Source organism: Trichomycterus rosablanca, chromosome 5 (genome assembly GCF_030014385.1).
Source record: "Trichomycterus rosablanca isolate fTriRos1 chromosome 5, fTriRos1.hap1, whole genome shotgun sequence".
NCBI classification, from domain to species: domain Eukaryota; kingdom Metazoa; phylum Chordata; class Actinopteri; order Siluriformes; family Trichomycteridae; genus Trichomycterus; species Trichomycterus rosablanca.
This window is the reverse complement of record NC_085992.1, coordinates 32,911,941-32,933,615: the sequence shown is the minus strand read 5'-3', so window position 1 is coordinate 32,933,615 and position 21,675 is coordinate 32,911,941. Positions and strand designations below refer to the sequence as shown.

The 21,675-nt window shown below is 37.6% G+C and overlaps 1 protein-coding gene across 1 annotated transcript; it reads left to right on the top strand.

Moving 5' to 3' along the window:
- Positions 1-993: 993 nt before the first annotated feature.
- On the top strand, positions 994-21,582 carry oga (O-GlcNAcase). Its single transcript, XM_062996023.1, has 16 exons — positions 994-1,616; positions 6,288-6,339; positions 6,426-6,523; positions 6,619-6,749; positions 6,843-7,014; positions 7,108-7,206; positions 7,296-7,580; positions 8,254-8,412; positions 8,925-9,544; positions 10,134-10,308; positions 13,872-13,957; positions 15,910-16,014; positions 16,314-16,405; positions 17,140-17,332; positions 17,421-17,583; positions 19,509-21,582. Exons 1-16 carry the CDS (start codon positions 1,454-1,456, stop codon positions 19,643-19,645), a joined length of 2,730 nt encoding a protein of 909 aa, XP_062852093.1. The 5' UTR covers positions 994-1,453; the 3' UTR covers positions 19,646-21,582.
- Positions 21,583-21,675: the final 93 nt, after the last annotated feature.

Here is a 21,675-nt window from a genome sequence, read left to right as displayed (position 1 = left end):
GCTGCTTATGTATTTTGTTCAAGTGGTAAACAATAAATAAAAATAAGATTTCCTTGTTGTCACTACACAATGAAGTACAAGCATTGTCATTTTATTTTGCAGAAATTCAACTAACATGCCAAACAAAACAAAAACACAACATAATAATCTGTACAGAATATACTTGAGGTGTTGAGAATGTATCCAATTTCTGAAAATGTATCATTTTGTAAAATGCAATAAAACATGAATGTGATTTAATTATTCTCTTAAACTTCAACTGACAAAAGTAAGCATGAAGTAATTTTGTTTGATTTGGCTGGCCAACTTCATTGTATTTGGTAAAAATAAAAATAAGAAAAAATGTTATACCTGCTACACAGTTAAACATTGGGACAGAGGAAAAAAGGCCGAGAGATGTAAAGAATGTGTAAAATTTGAGTTGCTTAAATATGTGAAACAAGAGTAAAGGCTGTTATAGCAGCAAAATAAAAGGAGGATGCTCAAAGTGGCAAAGAAAAACAAACAAAAAAAGACTGTCGTTGCCTACTTGTACGTTACAAGTAAATATCTGAGTTCAGCTGTATGTGATAAACTAAATCTAACCTGATCGTTTGGTTGAGTTAACAAACATTACTACCACAACTCAGGTTCCACGATTTTAATGTTGAGACCTTTAAGACTGCAGGTCATAGAGCAAAGATGCTAACATATAGAGATGTGCACGTGTATAGTAGCGTCTAGCATATACAATGTCTAAATATCGTAAGGAAAAACAACTCTTTTTTGTTTATGCTTCTCGGCATAATATATTGATTTAAATATTTTCGGGTCGCTTTGCGAGATTTAATTACTGTTAATGAATCGATAATTAATTGTTGTTGTGAAACAGAGCCAGTGAGTGTCAGCTCTTGCTGGTAGTAGATAGTCTTTGATAATGCTTCTGGGTTGTGAGTGTAAATTCCGGCTGTGACTGGTTTAAACCGGTGTTGTGAGTCTGCGCACTGACTGTAAACAGGAAGAGAAAAGTTGGGTTGAGACGTGAATCTGTAGGCTCGATTGTATTCTGCAAAATTAAGCGTGTTTATTATTGTTTTGAGCAAGTAAGTGATAATTTAGTGCGGCCGCATGTTTTATGAAATAGTGAAAAACAGCAGTGTTTGAGAAACGTGCTAGCTAATGTTGGATTTTTTTCGGTTAGCTAGCTAGCAGCCCTGAGAGGATTTACGTGGTGGCATATCGGACAGAAATGCTATAATATAGTCTGGTGACAGAACTCTGAACGACTCGCTTTACAGTCTGACAGCATTTATACTGGTGAACTTTCCATATCTTTATATTTACTGAATTCCTCCCCAAGTGGAGCTTATGGCCTGCTAACCTAGCTCAGTAGCTAGTGAAGTAAAAGATAAGTTAGATTAGACTAAAGACTAGTGACTTGGTTTGGTGCATCTGAGAGGTTCCTAGTGTGGAAATGGTTCAGAAAGATAAACTAGTGGACCTGTCCCAGCCTGAGAGCGAACCATGTCCAGCAGGTACAGATGTCGGAGTGGTGGATGTACAAAACCCTGTGGATGAACACAGTGCAGTGACTGGCAGAACAGGCCGCAAACAATTCATCAGCGGAGTGGTGGAGGGTAAGAAAATAATTACAAACTAAAGATTTTAACAGCTAACACGACATAATTATTTATAAACATGCTTCTGACAGCATCACTTTGTTGGGATTGTAGGATAACAGCAATGACGTAATGTTCATATTTATGTCTTATTTTATTTATCTTCTATTAATATAATTTAAATAAACAGCCGATACATTTGACGCTTTCTATAGTGTTGTCTTTTTATGAGAACTCATTTCAATGCATCAAAATAAAAGTATTTATCAATTTTCGGTTACTGATACAATTATAACGATAAACGGGTTGTCACATACAATGGTAAATAAAATGTTTAGCATGATTGTGTTTAGAATTCCAAATGATCCAGTTGCAGATTAATGTGAGTTTATACAACAGTTAGTTCCGACCGTACAATCTGATTGGTTGAGAAGCGTTCTAACCGTTTTGATATTCGTGACAACAGCACGGGCTTTTCACATCACAACGGTATTACTCCGCTGACGCGTTGCCAGTAACGTTAAAGGGTTAACACAGAATATACGGAGTTATGCTTGATGCCGTATACGCATGCGTGGGTTCAGTTTAAGGATATGAAATACTTCACACACAAACGTGCACGCAGGCGACACAGCTCCCGATCACGTTTTAAATCTGTGATCTGATATACAATCTATCGCACTGTATAGGGAACATAACCAATTGTCTAATTCGCTATCTAGTGCACTGTGTAGCGAACATAAATGTCATGCAATTTTTAGCGCAAAATCAGCAGTAAATAATAAAGTAACCAAACAATTATTTTTTTCACCCACAGGAGACATATCTTATTAGTCTAACTGACCACACACACACACAGGTTTAATGTTATCCAGTTTAGTCTGAAAAAAACTTAAAAAGAGCCTCACAGTGAAAATAAACCGAAAGCAACAGCGTGTGTGTGTGTTTCTTTAAAAAAACGCTTTGTTCACAGTGTCGCTTTAAATGATTCTGATTCAGGAGTCGAATGTGACGCGTAAGTTTCTCTCTCCGTTTTTACTGTTATTAATAAATGCTGTGGTTTTAAATAAACACCAGCTACTACAGAACATTTTGTGTGACTTTCTTACATTAAAAAGCTTAATTAAAAAGCTTAATTATACCGCTATTACCACAGAGCGGTCACCGAGTCAGACTCGTTCCGTCTGTGGAGCTAAAAGTTCTGATGATCCTAAAAGTTCAGCAGATGATCCTGAACTAACGAATTTGGTAATGAATAAACTTTTGCCTCTGATTGGCTCTGTAACGTTTCTGTTCTCATTTACATCAAAAGCAATGAATAATGTGCTGATAGAATCGGCTCAGATGTGACCGGGTTGAATTATCTTTTTAAAGTAAATATTTCAGTCAGCAAAATTGCATCGTATGTATGATGCACAACGTTAATTCTGTTATTTTAGGTCGTGAAGAGCTTTCACTATGGTTTCTGTACGATGGTTGATGAATGGTGATGTGATGGTTCGTGTTTTGTAGCTCAAAGTCTGGATCAATCCACTGAGCTGTTAACTTAACATGATCTTTATATATCAAGTGATCGGATCGGCTACATTTGGGAAATATCGTCCGATCGTCGATAGCATATTTTGATTTTTAAACAAATACATGCATCGAAAGTTGAGTTCCTAACTTGTGATTATTGATAGTTAGAAAACATTTTTTTTTTACAAATTCAAGGATACGGCTTAAAATTCTGTTGTTTTGCGTCGCTCGCGGTCTTCGGATTCTGTCACAGGCGTCGCACGTGTGACGTAGATGGTGGACAACAACTCAAGAAGTTGAATCTTAGACGATGCAAAATGACTAAAAGCTGCGCTGTGTTTGGCTGCAATAATTCAATTCAACACCAACACCGATGTGATATTATCGCCATAAATATATATATATATATATATATATATATATATATATATATATATATATATATATATATTATATCCAGATAGATATATAGATGAGACAGCTTTAGGACAAATCAAATGCGTGTTTATTGTTAAATACAGAACAGAGCAGGAATGCGCAATAAGAATGCGCGTCTTTTCTCTATAAAAAAAGGTTTAAATTAAGCTTCTATCCTAGGCTAGATATACACTGTAAAACGAAAAAAAAGTGTTTAGGCTAAATATTTTAAATGCACTAATCTGATCAAAATATGGTATAAATAAAGGTACATTTCAATCATTTCAGCAAGCCAGCAAGAGAGAATCTGCAGGCTGTAATGTAAATTTTAAATGCACTTTAACTACACATACAGTGTATCACAAAAGTGAGTACACCCCTCACATTTCTGCAAATATTTCATTATATCTTTTCATGGGACAACACTATAGACATGAAACTTGGATATAACTTAGAGTAGTCAGTGTACAACTTGTATAGCAGTGTAGATTTACTGTCTTCTGAAAATAACTCAACACACAGCCATTAATGTCTAAATGGCTGGCAACATAAGTGAGTACACCCCACAGTGAACATGTCCAAATTGTGCCCAAAGTGTAAATATTTTGTGTGACCACCATTATTATCCAGCACTGCCTTAACCCTCCTGGGCATGGAGTTCACCAGAGCTGCACAGGCTGCTACTGGAATCCTTTTCCACTCCTCCATGATGACATCACGGAGCTGGTGGATGTTAGACACCTTGAGCTCCTCCACCTTCCACTTGAGGCTGCGCCACAGGTGCTCAATTGGGTTTAGTCCATCACCTTTACCTTCAGCTTCCTCAGCAAGGCAGTTGTCATCTTGGAGGTTGTGTTTGGGGTCGTTATCCTGTTGGAAAACTGCCATGACGCCCAGTTTTCGAAGGGAGGGGATCATGCTCTGTTTCAGAATGTCACAGTACATGTTGGAATTCATGTTTCCCTCAATGAACTGCAGCTCCCCAGTGCCAGCAACACTCATGCAGCCCAAGACCATGATGCTACCACCACCATGCTTGACTGTAGGCAAGATACAGTTGTCTTGGTACTTCTCACCAGGGCGCCGCCACACATGCTGGACACCATCTGAGCCAAACAAGTTTATCTTGGTCTCGTCAGACCACAGGGCATTCCAGTAATCCATGTTCTTGGACTGCTTGTCTTCAGCAAACTGTTTGCGGGCTTTCTTGTGAGTCAGCTTCCTTCTGGGATGACGACCATGCAGATCGAGTTGATGCAGTGTGCGGCGTATGGTCTGAGCACTGACAGGCTGACCTCCCACGTCTTCAACCTCTGCAGCAATGCTGGCAGCACTCATGTGTCTATTTTTTAAAGCCAACCTCTGGATATGACGCCGAACACGTGGACTCAACTTCTTTGGTCGACCCTGGCGAAGCCTGTTCCGAGTGGAACCTGTCCTGGAAAACCGCTGTATGACCTTGGCCACCATGCTGTAGCTCAGTTTCAGGGTGTTAGCAATCTTCTTATAGCCCAGGCCATCTTTGTGGAGAGCAACAATTCTATTTCTCACATCCTCAGAGGGTTCTTTGCCATGAGGTGCCATGTTGAATATTTAGTGGCCAGTATGAGAGAATTGTACCAAAAACACCAAATTTAACAGCCCTGCTCCCCATTTACACCTGGGACCTTGACACATGACACCAGGGAGGGATAACGACACATTTGGGCACAATTTGGACATGTTCACTGTGGGGTGTACTCACTTATGTTGCCAGCTATTTAGACATTAATGGCTGTGTGTTGAGTTATTTTCAGAAGACAGTAAATCTACACTGCTATACAAGCTGTACACTGACTACTCTAAGTTATATCCAAGTTTCATGTCTATAGTGTTGTCCCATGAAAAGATATAATGAAATATTTGCAGAAATGTGAGGGGTGTACTCACTTTTGTGATACACTGTACATACATATATATATATACACACATATACATACACAAACATACACATACACTTTACCAAAGAACGTCAGCCCCATTGCTTAAGATCACTACTCTGAAATGCTAATGAATAAAAATGTGTCTTAAGACATTTCTTGAAGGTTAATGTAGACTCAGAGAGTCTGATATCGAGTGGGATCACTCATCACTAAGCTTCATTTCAAGTCCTCACTCTCACAGCCATAGAGTAGATCATAATGTGAAGGTGGCAGTAATGTAGAATACTAAGATAAGCAAAACTAGTTTAGCATTCTGAATGTAGATTCTATACAGCAGGTGGTAGAAGAGTGTTTAAGATACTGGATTAGTAATCCAAAGATTGCTGGTTCAAGCCAGGTTGACTCGGGTGGTCCTTTGAGCAAGGTCCTTAATCCTTAATTGCCTCAATTGTGTATGGCTACAAGTCACTTAGAAAAAAAGTGTCTGCAAAATGCTGTAAAGCAAAATTTAAATCATTATTGAAAGATGCATTTTGTTATATTAAAGCTTTAACTGATATTAGTGTAGTTATTTTAACATGCTAGATTAGATTTCTACTTTTATGTTGGGCAATAATGCAAAATATCTAGTGTATTTTTGTAAATAAAATACTTTGAAAAGTGTGTCATATTATGTAAAATAACAGCAACGTTGATCTCATAATTCTTTCTAGCCTGAATAAACATTAGCATCATTTGAAAATAATGTCTTTGTTAAAAAGAAACAATGTTTGTCCTTGGTTGAAATGTGTGCTGTGTGTGTAAACCTGTTTCTCTTTCTCTTTTTGAACAGGCTTTTATGGTCGGCCATGGACAATGGAACAAAGAAAAGAATTATTCAGGCGGTACAGTAATCCTTACCAGAGTACATATTATCTTACTTTATCACAATTGCTGGATGCAAACATAAATGTGTCTGTTCCTTTTTCAGACAGCAGAAATGGGGATTGAACACATATCTTTATGCACCTAAAGATGACTGCAAACATAGAATGTTTTGGAGAGAGATGTACTCTGTTGAGGAAGCAGGTGAAGATTTTAATGTGCAGCTTAAATGGACATGTAAGGATATATAATGTGCTGCTTAATAAACGTAATTCTAATGTATTGTTTTTTCTTTAAAGAACAACTTATGACACTGATAAGCTCTGCAAAAGAGCATGGAATTGAGTTCATTTATGCTATCTCCCCTGGCCTGGATATAACCTTCTCGAACCAGAAGGAGGTCTCCACGCTGAAAAGAAAGCTAGATCAGGTAAAATGCATTTTTTTCACTTGGCTGATGAAAACCATATACTGTATAATCGTTAAATGTTCTTTTTACTGGCTCTTTTTTTTTACTATACAGGTCTCCCATTTTGGATGTAAATCATTTGCTCTACTTTTTGATGACATTGATCACAACATGTGCCCAGCTGACAAAGAAGTGTTCAGCTCATTTGCACATGCACAAGTTTCTATCACCAATGAGATCTTCCAGTATTTGGGTGAACCTGAAACCTTTTTGTTTTGCCCCACAGGTATTTTTTATTGCTCTGTAAAGTTGGCAGATTTGCTATCTTTTCTCTTTGATGATTTTAATGTCTTTTTAATTTTGGTGTTTTTTTTTTTAGAGTACTGTGGAACATTTTGTTACCCTAGTGTGTCCCAGTCGCCGTATTTGCTTACAGTAGGTGAAAAGCTGCTGCCTGGAATTGACATTTTGTGGACTGGTAAGGTTTTGTCTGATAACTAAAAGTAATTATAAGTTTTAAAATTTGACATCTTTTGTGCAAAGCTTACAGACCTTTATTGTTTTAAGGTCCAAAGGTTGTTTCCAAAGACATAACAGTGGAGTCTATTGAAGAGGTCAGTAAGATCCTGAGAAGACCTCTGGTTATTTGGGACAACATTCATGCTAATGACTATGATCAGAAACGATTGTTCCTGGGCCCTTACAAGGGCAGGTCTACAGAACTCGTCCCTCGGCTAAAAGGAGTTCTCACCAACCCCAACTGTGAATTTGAGACCAACTTTGTGGCCATCCATACATTAGCAACATGGTATAAATCAAACATGAATGGAGTGAGAAAGGATGTTGTTATGAGTAAGTATAATTATAGTTAAATTAATGATATCTGAATCGTAAAGTTTAAGTACTGTTTGTGCATTCGGGTCATGGCAGAAGTTTACAAAATTCAAGCAAGAAATGGTCTGCAAAAGAGACAAAGCTTCTGCTGCAAACGTAATCATTTTAACGCAGTTAAAAAAAAAAAAAACACACACACACACACACACCGACTGAAAACTCAGGTGACATACTGCTGCTCCTAATAATCTGAATGGACTTACGTGGTGCAACAATCATGGTCATGGTAACATGTACACTAAGTGGTACAACACATCAAACCTTAAGAATGACAGACTATAACAACAGAAGACCACATGTAGTTGCTGATTACTTGGTTTCACTAGCCAGAAGTTCACCTGCCAGAAGTTCAACCTCATCTTCTCAGGCACAGCTAACTGCACCTATTGGACACCTGGCCAGGTCCATAGCACAGCTGAGATTTAAATTCAAGAGCTTGGGATCTGTGCACCCCAAAAGGTTTTTAATTTTGTTATAGTGATTAAGATTAGATTAATGGGTAGACATGGCAGAGATATTGATTGCAAATCAACAATGTATTTTTTTATTCGGTTGCTCCTGTATATAGGGCTCATCACAGCGGATTCTTTATATAAGTAATTTTAATTGTTTCTCTTATGTACTATTTCAGCGGACAGTGAAGACAGTACAGTGTCCATTCAGATCAAGTTGGAGAATGAGGGAAGTGATGAGGAACTTGAGACGGACATCTTGTACAGTCCACAGATAGCCCTCAGGATGGCTCTAACTGAGTGGCTTAGCGAGTTTGGAGTGCCTCATCAGTACAACAGTAAGTACACTGTTTATTCTGATGTTGTTGTTGATAATGTCACTGTTGTTCCATATTTTATCCACTGGTTGATAATCACTGTCCTTACTGTGTTCCATTGGATATGTAATGCCTTGGAAAAAACTTTGTGCGCTTCTCCTGACGGATACCTTTCAGCAGTCCCATCCCATTGATTTATTTTGTAAACTCTTTGCGGGTAATGCTGTTTGGTGTAGGATGCAACTATGTAAATGCCAGGAAAATCCTACTAGAACAGCTGAACTTAATATAGGATTATAGAGTTACTTTAATTAATGTTAGGTACTGAAATTTTTATTTTTTCCCTAAACAGTTTGTTTGTTTTTCAATTCAAATATACATATTATAGGTCACATTAAAGGTTTATATAATTCACCTTCCAATAACCCGACATTTTAACAGGCTTTTTATATCCACTGTAGATACTGTCAGTAGTTTGTAATGTACAGTATATGTTATAAGCAATTAATCAATTTACCAAACCTGTTTGGCAGGCCGTCAGGGAGCTCATAGTAGCGTGAAGAGTACGTCCACTGATGTTACCTCACTGCCTACTTTGGGATCCTCAACTACAGTCACGACAGTTTTCCAACAACCTATCATGAGCCCTACTATGCCTCTTGATGATGAACTGCACACACTGCACAAAGAAGAGGATGAGGTGGAAGTTGAGATTGAGAAAAAGGATTCAGATGAGGAACCCATGGAGATGGTACTGGAGAAACAAGATGAGGTAGAGGATGCCAAAAATGCCAACCAAATCCTTTCAAAAATGGTGAAAGCCACAGTGGCTGAGGACCTTAAACCTATGGACACAGATAAGGAGAGCTCATCAAAGACTCCTGAAATGTCTGTTCAAGAAGATCCTGCTGATGTTGCACCTATGCAAACTGATGAGCAGCTCAATAAAGAAGTGTATATTCCAAAATCAAATGAGAATCCACTGTACACAGCAGAGCCACTTACACTAGACGACCTGACTCTCCTGGCCGAACTCTTCTACTTGCCTTACGAACATGGTCCTAAGGCAGTGCAGATGCTTAAAGAGTTCAACTGGCTCCGGGCCAACAGCAGCATTGTCAGTGTTAACTCAAAAAGCGAAGATACAGAAAAGGTAAGTGATATTGGTAGAATAAGCCAGTAAAGTGTTTATAGATGACCTTACTTAACTGAATAACAAATGTTTAATGTAATGTACAACATAGCGTTGTTGATATCCAGATATATTATTACCTTATAGTAGTACTGTTGTGTCTGCTTAGAATGCAACTTGCCGGTACTTTGCTGTAGTTCTAATATATTGCTTCATGGTGATCTCTTAACCACTGAAGTCTTAAAACACAAACTTAAGCTGAATGAAAGGGTGCTGAAGTGGTGTAGCAGTAAATTAAGCTAGCCCACTACCACTGAGTTCCACTGAGGTTTAAATCTCAGGTGTGCTATCGGGCATCTGCAGGCACGATTAGCTTGGAGGCTGGGGTGGTGCGTCAAGAAGGGCATCCAGTGTACAACTGTGCCAAATTGGGTATGCAGTCAAGAAAAGAAAAAAGATCAAAGCTGATAGTAATAGTGACACAGCATTCAAAATAGGAACAAAATGTAAATGCTACATCGGTTCTGACTGATATGTTTCTAGAACTTTTTTTTTTTTTTTTTATATCTATGCCTGTAAATGAAATTATAATGCTTTCTGACTTTGTCAGGTGGCAGAATGGAATGCCCGGGCAGAAAACTTTGAGGAGATGTGTTCAGCTGTCATGCAGATGTTCACCAGACTCTCCAACTCAGCCAACAGAACTATTCTGTATGACCTGTATTCCTATATCTGGGATATAAAGAGTATCATCTCTATGGTGAAGTCATTTGTCCAGTGGTTAGGTATGTATGGATTCGCTTCTCAGTGCTTCCTTTTTAGGGTTCACTTTTCGTTTCAAAACACCATTTAAATAAAGATTTATATTTAGATTAATATAAGTAGACTGCCATACTTGGACATTCATTTCACTTAGACTAAAAAAATTTTCTTGTTTATTACCTTCTCTTATTGAACATTTGTAAAATTCCACCCTTGGTCTTTATGCCCCAGCAGATGGCAAGGCATAGTATTAGATTTGATTAAATAAATGATTGCTTCTTAGTTTACACCTGTTTATTGGACAATAATACATCCAGTCTGTCATCATTTATTGTGTAAGCTTGCACTTAGTTTAGAACATTAGGACAGGTTTATAAAATTGCATTTCTTACTTTTTTTGTTCATTATTTTTCCATTGTTTATTGTTTGTCTAAACATTGTTTTCTCCACTGACTGAATGCTGTCTTCATTGCTAGGTTATTTACTACTCTGCCAGTGCAATTAATTTATCTACATCTTGAATTAATGCAGATTATGACATTTTTGGCCATATTTGACTTGCCAGTGTGGGTCCTGCCGCTTGCTGTGTCCAGTATGATGTACATTAACTCAGCATATGTGCTGCGATTTCTCTCAAATAAGGGCCTGATGGTGATGGAAAGTTTATCCTTTATGCCCTACGCGCTGCGCATGCGAGCTTGATAGTAAGGCAGCTGTATAAGGCTATTCTGGTGCTTTATAGAACAAAAAGAAAAAAACATTGTAATTACACCTGTACTGTATTGAGGTCTGTTATTGGGCTTTATTGTGTTTTATTATTACCTCTATCTTGCGTATTTGCTATTTAAGCAAGTATATGTACAATATACAGTAGTATATGAATGGATGCTGTACTTTATCTGTATTGATCTAGACTGGGACAGCACTTCTTACTTAGCATGTGTGCTGTCCACAAATAAAGTCTAAAGTGTTACATTCGGCAAATCGTATTTGGTTTGAAGGGACAAAAATAAATAATAATCTGAATTGACGTTACTGCCCAATGCATGTGTAAAGCTTGTTCATGAGCAGTATGACGATGATTTATGGTCATCACAGATCTGTACAGTTAAAGTACTGGGTTCTACTTCAAATTGGCTTTTTCATTGGAAACTGTTTTGAATAATTGTAGCACCAGCATGGCCTGAGTTACCTTGGTAACCACATTTCATTCACAGGTTTCTGTCCAGCTAAATCACAGATCAACACAGCAGGCAGCAACCAAAACTGGTCAAGCTTAATTTCAATTTCACTAGTGAAAAAACTGGGTAATGTATGCTACAGATAGAAATGATATGCAAAAGTCTTTAAGATGTTCAGTACAAACAATATTACTTAATTGAGCAATAAGCAATGACCTACCAAGTTGGCATAAAACAATACTGCAGCCTGTGCTAGTGACACACACACAGGGTTCCATATAAATTCCATATACATAAAATCGTGCCATTGTTGTTTTGAATGCTTGAGTTTATCAGCTGCATTTTTCCAAGTGATTTATTTATAGATGATTCTGCATTGTTGACTTACTGAAAAGCCAACAACCAGAGGCAGTATAAACAGAACTGAACACAGGTACAGCTATTCAATTTAAACAAATAATTTCATACCATATTTAAAATTACTGTTAAAACATGCTTAACACTGGCATCTTGGCGAAGATAAGCAATACTTGTTTCACATGCCACAGTTGTGACCAAAAAAAGCCAAATTTTTCCACACCGTCTACATTAGTTAACTACATGGCAACAAAATAAAGTGGTGTGGAGCTAGTATTTAACCACCTTTGTTATAATCCATTTCAATTTTACACATATCTGTTGACTTCTTAATATGAACAAAATGTGTATATTCTTACGCATGACTGAATTGATGGGCACTCAGGTGGTGCAGCAATCTAATGCATTAGCCCACTACCGCTGAGATCTCAAGCTATCATGTTGCAGATCCAACAGACACAGTTCAAAGACTGACACAGTGATTAACTGTCAGTCTTGCTTGTGGCGTAAAAGAATACACAAATCTCAGTGTGTGTGCACAGCCAGGTGAATAAAGCACTTTATATTCACATATCCAACATCTTTATTTTGATCCAAAGTTGTGCAGATGGCATTCAGTCAGCTCCTCTTTGCTGTTGTGCTGAAATTACCTACTAACAAGCTCTTCTATTGTCTTCCTTCATTATGTACAGATGGAAGAATCCTCAGTATGAGTTTCTACTGCTATTGGATCAACAGTGACCTATGTATGCAAAGTGCTGACATTACTGTTTTATGTTAGGGGGTGGGGATTATATCGTGCTTAATTTTATTTTGAAAATCAAGTAAAAATTTCATTTTTGGATAGGAACGATTTCAGATGAAGTCACATTTATGCAGCAAAAGTTTAAGGCATAAGTGTTAATCTATGTATTTTTTTCTCTGACAGCTCTAACAATTTTGTTTCCATCAGTAGGCATAATTGAAATGGCTCTGACCAGCCCTAAAGCACCATTTTAAGGGAAATATAAGCTTTTAATGTTCTGCCTTGAACTGGTCTTATTTTTAAACCATTACAGTAATTTAAAGTTACAGTTCTTAGTGTATTTTATGTTAGTAAAAGGCAGTTTATGAATTCCCTTCAGATGGTGTCTGTGTGTGCTTGGTCCTGCCATTTAATCACAGGATGAGTGCTTAGGTATCACATATGAAATCTTTTGTGAACAGGAGAATTTTAACTCCTGTCTATATGCTGCATTTGTCTTGTTACATGACCTTTAATCTGCCAGCACTGGGTTGAATTTGAACATTTCCATTTTTCGGTCGTTTAATGGGATGGGTAAAAGTAACAAGAGTTTAAAACTTCTAATAATTTTCTCAAAGTAGAAGTTTATTCTGCCAGCAGCTTTTCTCTGGTCTGCCCTGTATAATTTATTCTCCTTGAATAATTTGCTTGGGCCAACAAACAGTTTGTCAGTCATGTGACAAGGCACATAGCTGTAAATGTGACTTCAGATGAGATGAGGGACTCAGAGGGGCTTCAACAGCTGAAGCTTAATTAATTGCCAGCAAGCCGGTGATGTAGAACTAACAAAATATTTGAACAGACTGCAATTTCTGTTATTTTAGAGAGGCAGCTTATTAGACAGCTAATCCTTAGCAAAACATTTTTTTCTGCATACGAGTATTTCGTGTGAGATAAACAGCAACACGTTTGTATTATACATCTAATGTAAGCCTCTAATTATTAATTACTCGTCTCAGCAGTCAGGGATTTTAAGGCATAGCCCGAATATCCTATTTCTTCTGTTATTTGGCTATGAATAGTATGTTCACATCAGTGATTGCCCTCTTTAAATCTAAGCTTTAGCTGCTTAAGCCTAGAATGCCCAGGTTTAACTTTTTTTTGTTTTGTTTGTATTCCTATATTTAATGCGCGAAAGTATTGGCATTTAATTTCCATTGGTGTCATTTTTGAAAATAAACACCATTGCCCTATAACCCCTTCCTCCTCATTGTGGCTTAAAGCCCCTCATGTAACATTCTCCACTTGGATCTGATCTCAACAGGGTGTCGTAGTCAATCCTCAGCACAGTTCTTAAGTGGAGATCAAGAGCCCTGGGCCTTTAGGGGCGGTCTAGCGGGAGAGTTCCAGGTATCCAATATTGAATTCAAAGCCAAATGTTGAAATGAAAGTTGAATTTTGCAAAATGCTAAGGGTTGGTCTGTTGAAGGTTAGCTGATGGTTACAGCAAACATCATGGGTTTTACATTTAAGCTTTATTAGTAGGACTTCATGCTAAAACGTAATATGTTCGAGAGAAAAAGTTTGGAAATCCTTTGGTTTTACCTATATTTCTGTAATATTTAGTCATTATTTATGTTCTGTGTTGTAGTAAATAACTGACACATTGGGCCTAAACTAATAACACTTAATATTTGTGTGTTTTCTATCTTTATTTAACATTTTTATTCACTCCACAACAAGAGAATATATTTTTACATATGAGAGAAATACCGAACTGTTGCTACTCTTCCTAGTAGTGGGTGTTCTTCAAAGATCTACGTTTTGGGCATTTGATAGATGCTTTATCCACACTGTGGACACAAAGCCTTGGCCAGGAACCCAACATTGGCAGCTTGGCAGTGGTTTGGGTTCAGTTCTCAACAACTGCGCTACCACTGCTCAGTCCAAAAGCATTGAAGTTTAAAAGAAGCCAGGGCAGAACCACTGAGGAGGATTTGAAAACATGTCTGGAATTTGCATTGTAATCTGCCCACTTTAAGAAAACAACTGAACAAAAGCTGTGGTGGTAGAAATTCTCAGTAGTTAGTCTGCAAGGGTAGTAGTACTGAACATCCTCTCTAGACTCTCAGTCCAAGTGTACAGCATAGTGAAGGGAGAATTATGGTGCCTCAGAACCTGGAGTCTTGCTTTTGCAGTCTTTGAGGAAAATGTCAGGCTAGTGTTCTGTCACCTGTAGCTTAACAGAAGCTTGATAATACAATTCAAACAGGAAAAAAGAAAGCAGACCCAGTTGAACCCAGTTGAAAGAATGCAGAATGATTGCAAGAATGGTATTAAATTTCTTATTCACTTTGTAAGTCTGATTCATATTTAAATGATTTAAATGAGTTGTTCATTGTTTTTTTTCTCACCCAACTGGGATAAAACCATTTTATTTTACTAATATCAGTTCATTAAGACATTAAAGCTTGTGTGTTATTTGTTTAGGTGGAGTGTGTTGGTCCATATTTTAAGTAATTTAAGCAGAAATATTAGTAAATGAATGGGTTTACTCACTTTGTCTTGCAGCAGAACAGTAATGTCTTTATAACCAATGTATTGACTGAAAACATTTTGTGACAGAACCTAAACAGAGGTTTCTTTCAGCAACTGCCCAAAAGAGATGTGGCTTTTCCCTTTGCGCTTGCGACTGCGCAGCTTGACTAGAGTTTATTTACATGACAACTTATTCCTTCACAGGAAGCACAAAAATTATCCACTGCGCCCGCGAGGTGGTGTGCGCCTGCGAGTTCGCCTGCTAAAAGCTCCATGAACAAATAAGATATTTTATACATGGGGGAACAAAAACTGTAAACTGGTCAGTGATCATATGCATACAATATCAAGTTGTATACGAAGTTTAAATGAATCTTCAGCTTTGATATTTGGTCATGGAGTTTTCGTTGATTATGTGCCAGCCTCATTTCTTTTCTTTACAGGTAGTGCGCAGCGAAAACTTGCAATGCTTTACTGTGGGAAAGGGGCATCTCCTTTAGCCAGTTAAACCTTTCTCAGACCAAGCCATCAGCCAAGTATTGTCTTTTCTGTTTGAATTTGACTTCTAATAAACAAAAAGACAAATGCACAGAAAGGTGTTGTTTAACTGCTCTTGCTGACCACTGACTGACCAAATGAGCCACTACAATTCCATTATAAAGCATTGAACTCAGGCCAGTGTTTGGTGTAGCGTAAAGTTCTTGTGGCTCAGGTTGATTCAGCAGGAGTAGAGAAATTCAAATATCCAAGTCTGACTGAAGTGCTGCTCAGTCAAGTGCTGAAAGTGCTGCGAGTGCTGAATGTTTTTGCATTGATTTTCACAGCGACTGTTGCCAATAGATGGGGCAAACGATCTCTTCTACCAGCCACCACCCACAATGCCAACTTCAAAAATCTATTCCATTAGGCCTTACTTTCCCAAAGATGAGGTGAGTGTAAAATCTATTGGTAGCTTTTTGGTCGCTGTTATTAATGCATGTTTTTGTATACATCCTTGTTTGGGGTTTGACAAAAAATTGTAGGACTTGCACATTTGCATAGCTGAAATTTCACATAAAAGTAAACATTACCAAGTACAAACTGTTTATTTTTAAGCTCTCAAGTTTTTTAGTAACGTATCCTGATCTTGATGTGTTTAATCATCAATCTTCCACCTCTCCACCTGTCTTGAAAAGCCACACTTAATATATTTATTTTTTATTATTATATATATATTTTTGTCTTCCAGCATGCTGTCTACAAGATTTGCAGGGAAATATACACAGAGGCATGTGATGACATTCAATTTTCTGAGCAGGAACCAGACCTGATTGGGGACAGGTAACATAAGTTCTCCATTTGTTAGCCTTTTTACCACCCCTAAAGAAAAAGTAGAGATCTTATTTATAAATAAGTGGGTAGCACCGTCACATAACATCAAGAAGGTCCTGGGTTTGATTCCCAGGCGGAGCGGTCCGGGTACTTTCTGTGTGGAGTTTGCATTTTCTCCCAATGTCTATGTGAGTTTTCTTCAGGAGTTTCAGTCTACAACAAAGCTTAGAATGAAGCAGCTGGAACCAAGACAATTTCAGACCTCATTCTGCATGTGCTACGAATAGTGTGTAGTGTTTGTTGTAGTGTGTGTGTGTGTGTGAAGAGAAGAATCGATCAATGGCTACCACACTGTTTAGAGCAGCTGAAGTCTCTTATCAAGCAAGAATGAAAAAAAAAATCCACTTGCAAAACTGCAACAGTTGTGTCCTCAGTTGTCAAACCATTAAAAAGTCTCAATAATAGAGAAGCTGATGTGGTCATATTTACAAAATACAATGAAGTTGATTTGTAAAGACTTTCTTTTTTTGTCTGTTAAATAAACATTCAAGAAAATAAAAAAAAAACATATTTTTCTTTTTATAAAATGTTCCAACTTTTCAGAAAATAGGGTTTGTGCATAATAAAAATTTTTAATTTTTGTAGGATCATTTGTAAAATATTTGTTTTTATCTGTTCTGATATTAGTATGGGAGTCAGCTGTATTATTATTATTTTTTTATTTTAAATTATCTCTCCCCCAGGTTAGTGGGAGGGTTTCTGACGCTCAGCCCAGACTATGGCTTTGTCCTGGAGGATGAAGAAGGAATTTGTGGTTATGCCCTTGGCACTGTGGATGTCAAGCCCTTTGTAAACAAATGTAAGTTGAGCTGGATTCCGTTCATGCAAGAGAAGTATAACAAACCTGACTTGGATAAGGATCTGTCCGAAGCTGAGGTAAGGAACAGTCCTCCATATTCCTGTTCACCAGATATAGCCAGCTGCCTTAGTTGCACAATTTGAAGTTTTTCCTCTATGTTTGCAGAAAATGATGCTAAGCTTTCATGAGGAGGAGGAGGAAGGTTTGCCAGATACATTTCTCAGAAATTTCCCCTCACTCATAAAGGTGGACATTCATGCCAAAGTCACTGATCCCAGTGTAGCCAAAAGCATGATGGGTTGCCTCCTCTCATCGCTGAAGGCCAACGGTGTGTACTGTGCTGTCTTTTTGTTTCAGTCTCATACTCAGTATGGGCTTCTGAAGTCTTCTGTTTTATATATATGTTGTATACAGTTGTGTCATACATTTTATGTAAGACAAAGACAATCCACAACCACCAATGCAATTTGTAAATGATTTTTTAAGGAAGTTGTCCAACACTCAATGGCCATGCATAAAGAACTATTTCCCCTTTTAGATATTGATCAACCAGTTAACCAATATTGATTATTAAATAGGTTTTATAAGACTAGACATAATCAGGCTTGATTAGTGCAGGCCCTGTTAAATGTTATGTAAGAATGGCATGGTACTGTAAAAACATGCCACTGTTGCAACAAGTCTGTTTGTAAAATCTCAGCCTCCTAGATATTCCATGATCAGCTGTGAGTGGTATTATTGAAAAGGGTTTAAGAACCACAGTAACTCAGCCTCAAGTGGCAGACCATGTAAAGTTACAGAGTTGGGTCACAGAGTACTGAGGTGTATTGTGCTTAAAATTCACAAACGCTCTGCTGACTCAATAACCCAGTTCCAAACCTCCTCTGGCAATAACATAAGCACAAAAACTGTTCACTAGGAGCTTCATGACATGGGTTTCCTTGGCCGAACTGCATGGAAGCCTTTTATCACCAAGCGTCGGTGTGAGTGGTGTGAAGCATGCTGCCATTGGACTCCGGAACAGAGAGAACATGTTTTATGGAGTGACAAGTATGGGTTTGGCCAGCTTAACTTTACAGTTGGCACAATGTATGGTGGAGGAGGGATAATGCTATGGGGTTGTTTGCAGGGGTTGGCTTAGACCCCTTAGTTCCAGTGAAGGAAAATCTTAATGCTTTAGCGTTAAGAGTGGAAGTTACATGGCGTGTGTTCGAAAAGCTAGTGTGCTGTCTACATAGGCAGCATTTTACGTCATCCTGTGCGCGCTCCCGAGAAGGAGGCTGTTCGAAATCCTAGATGACTTAAAATCCACACTTCTGAGGCATCTTCATATTTCAATGTTATTTTGGCTCAAGAACGAGTGAGCATCGGAAGCGTCCTTAGTGATCAAGGCAACAGCGTTCATTGCGGGTCGGCTCTCACAGAAAAATAAACATTGCTGACGGGTCGGAGAAACGAATGGAGTTATTTTTAAACGTAAATAAAATATTACTGATTTTTAACTTGTATAAACTTGTGCCGAGTGTTTTTATTTGCAAGTTCGAGCTTGTCAGGAAATGTAACCACACCGTTAGCGCTGTGCTACCTCAGTTCATTGTTTTTAATGGCAAAATGCTAAACGCGATGGAAGCGCTATCTAAGTAGTGCGTTCGAATAACCTGACTTATAAGTCATTGACTTACTAGAATCCTCTCTACTGAGGCAGCTGCCTATGTAGACAGCAAGGCAGCTCCCTAGGTTTTCGAACACACCCATGGTGTTAAACAATAAAACAAACGAGTGGAAGTTGATATAGCTGCAACAAACTGAATATTAATGCCTGTGGATTTTGGGTGGGATGTCAAAAAATCTTCTTTAGGTGTCTCAGTACTTTTGTCCATATAGTGTATCACATTTGTCCCATTTGATTAATGCTTAAAACCCATATTGGTGTAATTTTATTTTGCATTGTGCTGCTGTCACATGACAGATTGATGGGAAATTACATGAATAAGCAAGTGTTTGTCTGTTCTCAAGGTTGTGTATGATTTCATTTACAGGAAATGTAACCTATGTTTACATATAGTGATGTTTAATTTATTTCAGTGTGACAAAGTTTAGAAAAAAAAATAATTCTATTAATTACTCACCAACTAAATTTTAGTGGTAGTGACAGGCCAGGTCAAATACTTTTAATTTCTGGAAACTCAGAGCTGTTGGGCTTAGAGAGATAAAAGTACATGACCATATCTTTTCTGTTCCTTTCTTTGACAGGTTCCAACGGTGCATTTTGTGAGGTTCGACCAATCGACAAACAGATGTTGGATTTTTATAGCAAACTTGGCTGCTTTGAAGTAGCCAAAATGGAAGGTTTTCCTAAAGATGTTATCATAATGGGAAGAAGCTTGTAAAAGAGCACAGGTTGGAGGACTCTTACCTTCGGAAGGACTTGTACAAAGCTATAGTGGTCTGCATGGAAGAATCAGTGTGTCTCGCTACCTGTTTAAAGTAACTGACACATTTGTACTTTTGTTGCAGTCGAGGCAGGCTGTAAATACATTGAATTTCTTTACAGTGTGCTCTTCAGTAACTGTTGAAGGTATTTGCATATTTAACGTGCTTTTCTTAGTCATGTGCTTTGCGTACATGCATGTGAGAGGCAAAAGTGAGGAAAAAGCATTGGATGTGGATGTATGTGAGAGAGCGAGAGGGTGAGAATAAGAGAGAATAAGAAGGAAAAAAGCTTGTGTGTGCAAGTGTTGACATTTTGAGACCCATCTCTGGTCTTAAGCCAGGTGCTATTTAACACTGCACTTGTGGATTGTTAACAGTCAGCATGCATTTACTAGATTCCGGAAGTGCATTTAGGCTCATTACCATTAGCAGGTTAAAGCTACTGCTACTAAGTGGGAGGATTACATTTTCACATCAGGCAACTGCCTTTTTTCATTTGTGCGGTAACATCTGGCTACTGCTTTTTCATTTGTGCGGTAACATCTGGCTACTGCTTTTTCATTTGTGCGGTAACATCTGGCTACTGCTTTTTCATTTGTGCGGTAACATCTGGCTACTGCTTTTTCATTTGTGCGGTAACATCTGGCTACTGCTTTTTCATTTGTGCAGTAACAATTAACATCAGGCTACTGCTTTTTCATTTGTACAATTACAAGTATTTAGTATTATTACACATTTTACCTTTGAATATAGTGTTCTAAGGAGTTCCTTGTGATGTTTCTTAAAGGATTTCAAGAAATGTGTAACTTGACAACTGAAAACAGAACAGACAGAAATTACATGCCAACAGCCAATAGTAGAGACTGCTGTCCTTAACTGCATGGACAATATGTTTTTGCACATTCTTTAGGCATGTGGGTCTTGATAATACATTTGTGTTTTATACAGTGGTGCATTCAACTCTGTTGCGGTTCATACTTGACAGCAGAGGTTAAACCACCCTTCCCACTCTGGCCTATAGTTTGTTGGCTGATTGAGGCCCACAGCACATTAAGGTGCATCCTGCATTTCTATACTATAGGTCTGTTATTTCTATTAATGATTGTAAGCAGACCATGTGACTTAGTTGTGATTTCAGTTGCAGTCTAGATTACAAGATATCTTATCTTAAAAATACTGTTGTAAAATACTTTCCTAAAAGGTTTTTGACTCATCTGAAATTTCTATATACAAGATTGAGCCCTGTCAGTAATAATCCATGCCTTTAGTTTTGTAAAGACTGAATATGGTGCAAGAGCATTGTAATGGCTGGAATAAAGGCTTTAACTTAAAATCAGAAAATCAAAGCACATCTTTAATTTGCCGGATGCTTTGTCTTTAAAGTTCAATTTGTAACACAAACCTCTTTTTGCAAATGGAAGGGTTATTGGTGCAGTGATGCATTTAAACTAGACTGAACCTTTACTTAGATAGTATTTTTTTTTCTCTTATTGGTTTATATTAGTTGCTTGTTTGGGTTTTTTCCCCTTTACAATGTAAATAGCATCAGTTCCATATACTTGGTAATCTGCCTAAAGCAAAGATATAGTCCTAACATAATAAGTCAATTTTGAGTGTTTGATTTTTGCTCCCATATTTCCTTCCCCCTCAATGACTTTCAGAATGAGAAGAATTCAAATAGTTTGATGGGCCCATTACCATACTTTCGTTATTTTTTGGAAGTTGACATTTAAGTAGAAAGGACTTCATTTTTGAAGGATCTATTACATTTAAGAAGATTTAGTACTTCGAGTTGTAATTATGAATATGTATGTAATATAGTTTCTGTAAGGTTTGTATGTAATTAAGATTGTTCAATACAATAAACATAAAAAAATTGGTGGAAGTGACTGAAGCTGTTTTTAAATTAATTGTTAATTTGTTTTTGTTTTTCTGTTGTTGTTTTTTTTGCCAAAGCCACACTTTGAAGACACTCAAGCAGACTTCC

Excerpts from the sequence above, each read along its gene's own strand:
- oga (XM_062996023.1), top strand. The coding sequence starts at position 1,454 with ATGGTTCAGAAAGATAAACTAGTGGACCTGTCCCAGCCTGAGAGCGAA. Across the intron at positions 7,015-7,107 it reads CTTTTTGTTTTGCCCCACAG|AGTACTGTGGAACATTTTGT; the intron begins GTATTTTTTATT and ends TTTTTTTTTTAG. Across the intron at positions 17,333-17,420 it reads AGGATCTGTCCGAAGCTGAG|AAAATGATGCTAAGCTTTCA; the intron begins GTAAGGAACAGT and ends CTATGTTTGCAG.